The sequence below is a fragment of the Antechinus flavipes genome, chromosome 6 (genome assembly GCF_016432865.1).
Source record: "Antechinus flavipes isolate AdamAnt ecotype Samford, QLD, Australia chromosome 6, AdamAnt_v2, whole genome shotgun sequence".
Classification (NCBI taxonomy): Eukaryota; Metazoa; Chordata; class Mammalia; order Dasyuromorphia; family Dasyuridae; genus Antechinus; species Antechinus flavipes.
Window position 1 is genome coordinate 237,317,220 of NC_067403.1, and position 9,786 is coordinate 237,327,005.

The 9,786-nt window shown below is 54.1% G+C and overlaps 1 protein-coding gene across 1 annotated transcript in view; it reads left to right on the top strand.

The window, feature by feature from the left end:
• Nucleotides 1-9,033, top strand: part of TTC17 (tetratricopeptide repeat domain 17) — a 107,109-nt gene extending 98,076 nt beyond the window's left edge. The window contains exons 20-25 of the mRNA XM_051966259.1: nucleotides 1,727-1,847; nucleotides 2,998-3,157; nucleotides 3,793-3,876; nucleotides 4,579-4,698; nucleotides 7,054-7,197; nucleotides 7,675-9,033. Coding sequence (XP_051822219.1) covers nucleotides 1,727-1,847; nucleotides 2,998-3,157; nucleotides 3,793-3,876; nucleotides 4,579-4,698; nucleotides 7,054-7,197; nucleotides 7,675-7,806 — 761 coding nt within the window. The 3' untranslated portion in view covers nucleotides 7,807-9,033. The remainder of the gene's footprint in view (nucleotides 1-1,726; nucleotides 1,848-2,997; nucleotides 3,158-3,792; nucleotides 3,877-4,578; nucleotides 4,699-7,053; nucleotides 7,198-7,674) is intronic.
• Nucleotides 9,034-9,786: the final 753 nt, after the last annotated feature.

Genomic DNA, 9,786 nt, shown 5'->3' on the forward strand with positions numbered 1-9,786 from the left:
CTGGGCCTTAAGGGTCAAGCTGGTGACCACCAGGGTACGGCAGGGGGAGGATGGGAGAAGCTGGTCACACTTGGACTTTAGGAAAGTTAATGAAGTCTAAATCCTACCCATGCTCCCCTTTAGTCTCCATCCCGTCCTCCTGTAACAACGTGGCTGTATTCATAATGTTTACAATAAATGAGGCCCTCCACAAAGCAGAAGTCCTGCTTCCCACCCATCTCATTTAAATTCCCTTAGATTTTTAGGTTTTCATTGGAATTCCATTCCAAAAACGCCTAATTCTTTTATTTGTTCAGACTGTGACCCATGGAAAATACCCTGGCTTCCCAAAACGGTGCCAGTGAGAGGTGTTCATGCTCTTCATTTAAAAGCCTCATTACCTCCTTGTTATTCTGCTAGACTTCTTTTTTTTCTTTTTTTTTTTAAATAACTTTTTATTGACAGAACCCATACCAGGGTAATTTTTTACAACATTATCCCTTGCACTCATTTCTGTTCCGATTTTTCCTCTCCCTCCCTCCACCCCTTCCCCCAGATGGCAAGCAGTCCTTTACATGTTAAATAGGTTACAGTATATCCTAGATACAATATATGTTTGCAGAACTGAACAGTTCTCTTGTTGCACAGGGAGAATTGAATTCAGAAGGTATAAATAATCCGGGAAGAAAAACAAAAATGCAGATAGTTCACATTCGTTTCCCAGTGTCCTTTCTTTGGGTGTAGCTGCTTCTGTCCATCCTTGATCAATTGAAACTGAATTTCTGCTAGACTTCTTTAGAAAAACACCTTCCTGTAGCCAAAGCTTTAAATATGATTCATTCCTCTGCTACCAAAAGGAGGATTTAGGTTTGGAGGCCTTGGATTCAAATCCTTGTTCTACCTCTTATTATACCGCTATGATCTCTGGGCCTTGGTTCCCATATCTGTAGAATAAAAGGTGGAACAAGACAACTCTTCCGGTGTTAAGGGCTGCATTGGCTACATCTTCCTCCTGCCTCATAACACACAGATTCCTCCTGTGATGTGCACTAATATTCTGATTTGGGCCGTGTTTTTCTCTGGACACATCACCACTGCTCACTATAATATAAACCCATGGAAAGCAGGGAACGTGCCTTATTTATCATGTTAGAACTTTGGGAGAACATTGTACTTAGGAAATTAAATACATACATATATATATATATATACACACATACACATATATATACATACATATAATACATGTGCATGTGTATAATATATACATATATAAAATATATATACATGTAATATATAAAATATATATATAATTACATAATTGGCTCTTAAAGGTTATTGACTAAGTGATACTTGGTGAGGATGCACGGGATCAAATCCAGGGAAATCTGGGCTTTCCCGCCCGCCTTGCTTGACTTGGAGGCTGCTGGAGATCCAGGAGATCCTTCCCTTCCACTTCCCATTGGCTCTAGACCAGGGGTCCTCAAACTTCTTAAATAGGGGGCCAGTTCACTGTCCCTCAGACTGCTGGAGGCCGGACTATAGTAAAAGCAAAAACTTTGTTTTGTGGGCCTTTAAATAAAGAAACTTCACAGCCCTGAGTGAGAGGGATAAACATCCTCAGCTGCCGCATCTGGCCCACGGGCGTAGTTTGAGGGCCCCTGGTCTAGACCGTCCCCGAGGTTCGGCCCCCCCTCCAGCCCTGCTCCTTCAGAGAGGTCTTGACTTGTCTCCTTGTGTCCTCCAGGGAAAAAGCGGGACTACGAGAGCCTGGGCTGGCCCAGCCCCGACGAGTGCGTCAAGCTCCGCCGCGTGGAGCTCACCACCGTGGCCAGCACCTGGCTCGCGGTCTCGGCCAAGAACATAGAGTGAGTATCACCGCGGGACGGCCGCCTGCGGCCTTGGGGACGGCCGTGCTCCCTGGGGATGCTCTGCCTCTGACCCCCGGCCCAGAATGGCCTGTGGTCCCCCCAGCCCTTTCTCTCCCGGCCCCCTCCCTGGACTAACAGGGAAACTTCCTGAAGGTCAGGCCCTACCTTGGGGAGGCGCCGGGCCAGACTTTTTTTTGCTGACTTAAGGCAGCCGGTAGAACAGCAGACACTGTCCCAAAACCTCCTGCTCACTGATCTACAAAATGTATTTCGTTATTTTAGTGCTTACCCCACGGTTCTAAAGCTGGAACTGTGTCTGTGCAGTCACCTGACCGGGGGCAGCCTCTGGGCTGGCGCGGGGGATTCCGCTCGGCAGGCGGGCTCCCGGTGCCGAGTTACAGAGGGGAGCCCCAGAAGCAGGGCTTACCCTCGGGGAGCTTTACCGGTGGGGGCACGGAGACCGGGGAGAGCTCCCGCCGAAGGAGGCTTTGAGCCGACCCGTGAAGGAAATAAGGACGTCTGGAAGGGGGGGGACTACATTGTTCCCGGCAGACACTGGAGAGGTCGGCCATTTCCTTCTCCAGCTCATTTTACAGATAAGGAAACTGAGGCAGATGGGGAAGCGACTCCCTCAAAAGCCTGAGTCCAGACTTGAACTCACGAATGGGAGCCTTCCTGCCTGCAGGCTCGGCGCTCCCCGGCCGCCCCTTACGCTTACGTGATGTGGGGAAGGCGTCCCCATTCACCGGCTCCGCGTAAAGATGAAGGGCTGGAAGGAAAAGGAGCTCATTGAAGACTCCCCTGGAGCCTGAAAATAACACTGGGAATCGTCACCAAAGCTGAGAGCTCCGGCTGCTTTAGTTCTCCTCCTAACCTATTCTTGGCGAGTCCCTGGCTTCCCCCAAGACAGCTCAGACGCCCCCTCGGCGGGGAGCCTTTCCCGGTTCCCGGCGTCTGGTGCTTTTTCCCCAAGGATCTCCCAGCCGCTCCGCCTCCACGTCTCCCCCCGCCGCCCCGGGAACGTCGGCTCTTATCTGTAGCCCCAGTATTGGCGTAGTGCCGGTATACAGCCGGTGTTTAATCAGGGCTTCTCGACTGATTGACGGACGCCTTGCCCCCACGGCTCACCGCGTTTTCTCCATTTCAGCATCACAGAACACATAGACTTCGCCACGCAGCTGCAGGAGCCAGCCATGGAGCCGCTCTGCAACAGCAACCTCCCCGCCAGCATGCACACCCTGGACCACCTGCACGGGGTGGCCAACCGGGCCAGCCTGCACTACACGGGCGAGAGCCAGCTCAAGGAGGTGAGCGGGCGCGGGAGCCCCCGGCCTCCCCCCTGGAGCCTCCTCACCGTGGAGCTCGTGAAGCCTGGGCCCTCGCCCGGCCCCCGGCCTGTTTCAGGCCCTGCTTGTCTCTGCCAGTGAGTGGTGAGAGCAAGGCGGGCGAGCCCCGACCCAGCCATTGGCCAGGGCAGTGGGGGGAGCCCAAAAGTGGGGAGTCCAGCAGTGGGGAACCTGGCGGTGAGGGTCCCAAAGGTGGGGAGCCCGGCAGCGGGGAGCCCTGCTGTGGGCATTTCTGGCCAAATGGATCCCCATAAGCCGGCCTCAGTAAGCCTTGCCTGGGACCCCTTAACACATGGTCTTACTATTGGTCTGAAAGAACGAACGAGCAAACGCAGCAGGTGAAGAGGTAGAGTGCGAAGCCCTCGGGGCCCAGATGGAAAAGTACGAGCTCACTTTCTAACGAGGCTCCTACAACTGGGGTCCCACAGCTTCTAAGGAGCAGAGCCAGGACTCGAATCCAGATCTCTGGGACCCCAACCTCTGTCTCCGCTTCTGGGCCTTTTCCATCATTTTTCCCTGCCGGGGTTCACGGGGCTTTTGCATCCCTTTCCCATCTCCGTTCCTCTGACGCCCCATCTCTCTCTCCCCCCTTCCAGGTGCTACAGAATCTTGGCAAGGACAAGTACCCCCAGCAGTCGTTTGAGCAAATTGGCACTCGGATCGCCAAAGTTTTGGAAAAGGTGAGTCACCGGTCCAGGAAGCTGGGGCTGGGCCCGGGGCCGCCGACTCCCCCACCGGGAAGCAGCCACCAAGGGGTCTCGGGGCTGGAAGGGCGAAGTCAAAAACCTCTTCTCCCTTGTACCTCCGAGACCTTGGGTTGTGAGCCCCTCCCTGAGCCCCTTTTTGTTTCTCCTAGAACGGGCACTTCCTGTGGGAGGGGGAGAGAGAAAGAGAGAGGTTGTGGTTCTTAACCAGGGTCTGTGAGCGTGTTGGGGGGCTCTTAATATGTATTTTGATAACTATTTCAGTTTAATTAGTTGAGTTTGTAATTCTACATATTCCATATTATGCATTTAAAAGCCTTGTTCTGAGGAGAAGTGCATGGGCTAATTTGGCGGAAGGGTCCGTGACACACACAAAGCATAAAGAACCCCCAGTCGGGGGACAGTTGTGCTTTGTGGAGGAGAGCAGACCCTCCTCACCCGTGCAGCGTTAGGCAGGGGGATGGACCTTGTAAAGCTCCGGTTTTCCCTCTGAAATCTTTAACGTCCACAGCAGGCAGAGGCCTCCGGGGGCTCGCCGGCCTGCCGGGCTCAGGGCTGAGGGCAGCTGCGGCCTGGGCCCCCGGAGCACGACCCGGCCCCGCGCTCCCCGTGAACCGCAGAGCCCGTGGGCGCGGGCAGCGTCCCAGAGACGTCAGCTCTGCCACCCTTCCCTTTCAGAACCAGACCTCCTGGGTCCTCTCCAGTATGGCAGCTCTCTACTGGCGGGTGAAAGGCCAAGGGAAGAAGGCCATCGACTGTCTGAGGCAGGCCCTGCATTACGCCCCCCATCACATGAAAGTGAGTGCCGCCCGCGGGGCAGCTCCCGGCTCCTGGGGGGTGTGTGTGTGTGTGTGTGTGTGTGTGTGTGTCTGTCTGTGTCTGTGTATCTGTCTGTGTGTGTGTGTGTCTGTGTGTGTGTGACTGTGTGTGTGTGTGACTGTGTGTGTGTGATTGTGTGTGTGTGTCTGTGTGTGATTGTGTGTGTGTGTCTGTGTGTGACTGTGTGTGTGTGACTGTGAGTGTGTGTGTGACTGTGTGTGTGTGACTGTGTGTGTGTGTGTGATTGTGTGTGTCTGTGTGTGACTGTATGTGTGTGTGTGTGACTGTGTGTGTGTGTGACTGTGTGTGTGTGTGACTGTGTGTGTGTGTGACTGTGTCTGTGTGTGTGACTGTGTCTGTGTGTGATTGTGTGTCTGTGTGTGTGTGTGTGGGGGGGGGTGTCTGTGTGTGTGAGACTGTGTGTGTGTGACTGTGTGTGTGTGATTGTGTGTGTGTGTGACTGTGTGTGTGTGTGTGTGACTGTGTGTGTGTGTGTCTGTGTGTGTGTGTGTGTCTGTGTGTGTGTGTGACTGTGTGTGTGTGACTGTGTGTGTGTGTGTGTCTGTAAACCTCTAAGAGTTACTCCCTACATGTAAAACTCCCTTCACCAATGGAAAGGAAAAGAGTGAGGCTTTGGAGTCAGGAAAACCCAGATTCAGTCTCGCCTTCGTTCCCCTTTCAGCCTGACACAACTTAGGGCAAAGGGCCCACGCCGGCTTTCTGAGGGGACTGGACGAGCTGGGCTCTGACCCCCTCAGCGTGGGGCCCCTGCACAGTCCGTTACCCCTTTTTCAGCCTCCCCTGCGCCCAGAAGCAGGAAACATCCCCCGAGAGACAGGACCCGTTATTCTTGGACGCGCTCAGACGTTGGCAGAGTCCCCAGACCCTGTGTCCCCCGCGCCCCGGGAGGCCTCTCTGGCTTTTCCCCAGACCCCTGAGGGTCCGTTGTTGTCCAGGGCGCCCCCAGAGCCGGGGCTGGTGGGGGCCGCTCCCATTGGTCGGTCAGGGAGACGAGCGCGAGGTTCGCTTTGTTCCAGGACCTCTGCCTTGTATGACGTCGCCGCAGGGCAAGGGCGAGTCTCCGTCTGCATCAGCAGCCTCTCCCGCTCTGGCTGGGCACGGCCTCCAGGGTCAGGGCCTGCCCCGGACTCAGGGCTGTGGGGCCTCTGCAGACCCAGGGTCCTCGTCTGGGAGGGAGGGAGGGCACCCAGGGTGGCGGCTCTGGCCCCTCCAGCTCTGCACCCATCGTCCGGGGCTCCCGGCGTGCAGCTGGGCCAGCTAGTGCTTCCTTAACGGACTCACGACTCTCGGTGACGTTACTTGGGGTGGAAACAGGACCAAGCTCCTCCGCTTGGATTCAGAAATTTAGATACAGATACACACACACACATATACACACACACATACATGCATTTATATTTATATACGCAAATACATGCCTACATACACACACATATACATACACACACATACATATACACACACACATACACACACATATACATACACACACACACACATACACACACATCCATCTGTCTAGATTTAGGGCCAGGCTAGCGCTGACTCCCAGCTTCACCCCACCTTGTCCCCGCGCGCCAGCAGCGTCGGCTCAGGAGGAGGCTCCCGCCCAGACTCAGCCGCTCTCCCCCTCGCTCTCGCACCACTTCCCTCGACAAACGTGTATTATGGGCCCTACTGTGTGCTCGGCACTGAGAAACAGGCCCGAGTGTGCAGCCCCTGCGGCCCACCTCCGGCTCCTGGCACCCAGACGGGTCACTTGGCAGTGACGCTGCTGCAGAGACAGATTGGGCCTGAGGTGCTCGGGAGCCAAGGAACTTGGGCGTTGGTTCTGGCACAGAATTTGGTGGGCGGGGAGGGGGTCGGGATGTAGGGACTGAGACCCTGCTTTCGGGGACACTGAGAGGAAGGGGAGGGGAGTCCTTTTGTGCTCTTCCTTAAGTCCGGCGACCATGGGGAAGGAGAGTAAGTCAGAGCAAGGAGCCGGATGCTTCACAAAATGGCGCATGGATGCGAGAGGGAGTCGCGGCGGCGTTTGTAGTGCAGCTCACTAGTCTCCGCCAGCTCTACCTCCCACCGCCCGATGGCGGCGTTTCTAACTCCCAGAGTGGGCCGGGGGGGTGCGGGCCCCTCCTGTGTCCTGATGCGAACTCTTCTCGAGTCCTCGGCTGGTCCCCCCAGCACATGGCCGGGGCCGCCGGGACGAGTCACCCGCTGCAGCCCCCGGAGCTGGGCAGGGGCAGCCACGCCGAGACGCCTCCGGGGGGTCGGGGGGCGTGGGTAGCCATCGCGTACTTCCTTCCCCTCTGCCAGGATGTGCCCCTGATCAGCCTGGCCAACATCCTGCACAACGCCCGGCTCTGGCAGGACGCCATCGTGGTGGCCACCATGGCCGTGGAGATCGCGCCGCACTTTGTCGTGAACCACTTCACCCTCGCCAACGTCTACGTGGCCATGGTGAGTAGCAGCGGGCACGAGGGGCCGTCTCCAGCCGTCCGGCTCCCCGAGTTCATCTTCTTCCCATGTAAAGCGAAGAGGCCCCTCCCAGCGCCAGGGTGTGTGACCTGCCCCTGGTGGTGGAAGGGAGGGGGGCAGGGGGCACTCCCCACTTCAGACATGGCTCGGGAGAGACACGAGTGGGATTCCCACTAACCGGCCCCCTGGAACCTCGGGGGCTTCCTGTTTGCCTCGCGGGCGAGAACCCCGGCGGAGTGACGGCTGGAGCGCTGGGCATGAGCTCAGGGCTCCGAGCCGGCCGTGCTTCAAAGGTTCTGAAAGGCCAAAGTGCCGCCTCCAGCTCCAGCTGCCCCGCTTCCCTCCGACGTCTGAGGCGATGGGATGTCCCGGTGCCGGACCTCAGAGGGGGGGCTGGGGCTGGGGCAGTCGGGGGCGGGACGGTTTTCTTCCTCACCTTTGGTCGTCTGTCCCATGCAGGAGGAGTTTGAAAAGGCCATGATGTGGTATGAGTCAACACTAAAACTGCAGCCTGAATTTGCACCGGCCAAGAACCGAATCCGAACCATCCAGTGTCATTTACTTATGAAAAAAGAGCGACGTTCTCCTTAATCCTCCTCTTCTCCCTCCCTTCCTCTCTCTCTCTCTCTTCTCTCTCTCTTTTTCTCTCTCTCTCTTCTCTCTCTGTTTTTTTTTTTCTCTCTCCCTCCCTCTCCTCTCTTTCTTTCTCATGCTCCTCTTTTTTTTTTAAAGAAAGAAACCAATCATTGTCCAGTATCTACTCTTAATGAAGTGTGTTGATGATAAGCCGGGGGATTAAAACAGGGGGTTTGGTTTGGTTCTTTGGTTCCTTTCCCCAGTCCCACCCCCTCACCTCCCTGCCTTCCTCTCAGAAAGAAACATCTTTGGAAACAGTTGTTCCAAACAGAAAACGTAGCTTAAGAAAACTGTAAATAACTGAGCTGAGAAACTCCCGGAGATGTCACATCCCTAAACACCTTTCGGGTTTTCTCAGCGGTCCGACCAGTGTCCCCCCACCGCCCGGGGAGGGCGCTGGGACAGTCCCGACAATTATCTGCTTCCTAATGTTGTAGCATCTGTTGGTGGAAATGCAAAAACCCCATCCCTACACCAGATAACAAGATACCATGTCCAGCTGTCCATCCATTGGAAATCCATGCTTTTTACCCAGTCTTGTCCAATTCATGCTGCTGTGTTACAAGCCCAGAGGTAGTTTGCAGGGGGGGGCCGGGGCGGGCGGGGGGAAAGTGATTAAAAAAAAACAAAATCTTTGAAAAGAAAAAAAAAACCTTAGGAACATCCAACCTTTTGTAATGTTATTTATGTTGGGGGGTGGGGTGGGAGGGAGGGACTGAGACGAGGAAAATCAGCGATGTACAACATCTGAACCATTTGTATTTTGATCACAAAACGCAGGGAAGCCAGTAACTTGAAATCTCACATAGGAGGTGTTTATACCTAAGTGCGTGTGTAAATATACATACATGGACATACATATATACATAGAGATGGACGTCCACAGCTATGTATATATGTGTGTGTGTGTGGATATTTGCAGACCTCCGCAGACCTGAATCTCTGTTTTATTGATTTTTTTTTTTGTTCACTGTATTACCCATCTCAGAAAAAGGTACAAGTGTAAACTCCCTCTCTCTGAGGCCTTCTGACTTAATGCTACTCCAAGTGAACTGCCTAGAACTGTTCAAATCTAAATCAAGCTTTTCCCTTCGGTCTGGAGAGGACCCAGACCTCCAGACCATGTGAAATCTTCAAGGGCACATACTGAGAACAAAAATAAAAGCTGTTTCATGAGCAAAATACGGGTCTCCTGGTGGTGATGATCTTTTTGTTAACCCCGCGTTAATTGGGGACCTGCAAGCCCCTGCTTTAACTCTGAGACTTAAAGTATCTCCCTCCTTGCCCAAGACAGGCCAGACAGTGATATAGTTCCTGTAGACAGACTCACGTTGTGACAGGGAGCTGGGAAAGATTTTTCCCCAACCTCCAGTCAGCAGATATTGAGAGGTTTTTCACTAAAGGATCATGTAAGTCACAAATGAAAGGCCCTTCCGCTCCCACTTCCTCATAAGCTGTCACTGTCCATGGGGTCTTTGGTGACTCCAGCACTGGTTGGGTTCTCTTTTCAGGATGAAAATCCCGAGCTTCTGGGAGACCTTCCAAAAAATACCCACTCTCTCTCACTTAAGGGGTACATGAGGTCATGTCCCCGAGTTTTCCCTCTCCTAAGCAACAATTCCACTAGGGCTTAGCAGGCAGCTTTCTTCCGAGTTCTTGGGGCCAAAGATTTCCTCACTCTGGGCCTGTCTTTGGATGAGTCTGGATTTCACTGAGCGGGTCCTTGGTCAAGAGCCATTGATTATGGTGTAAGGTCTTTGCAGCTGCTAGAGAACGCCAGGTTTGATGTAGACTTGGAGAAGGTGAGTGTGTTCCCTTCTGTACATAACCCCAAGTTAAGGTTATCATTGTCTTTCACCCAGACCCCAGCTCCTTAAACTGTAGGTCTTCATCCCATATGGGGCCTCATAGCTGTGAAATTATGATTTGTTATCA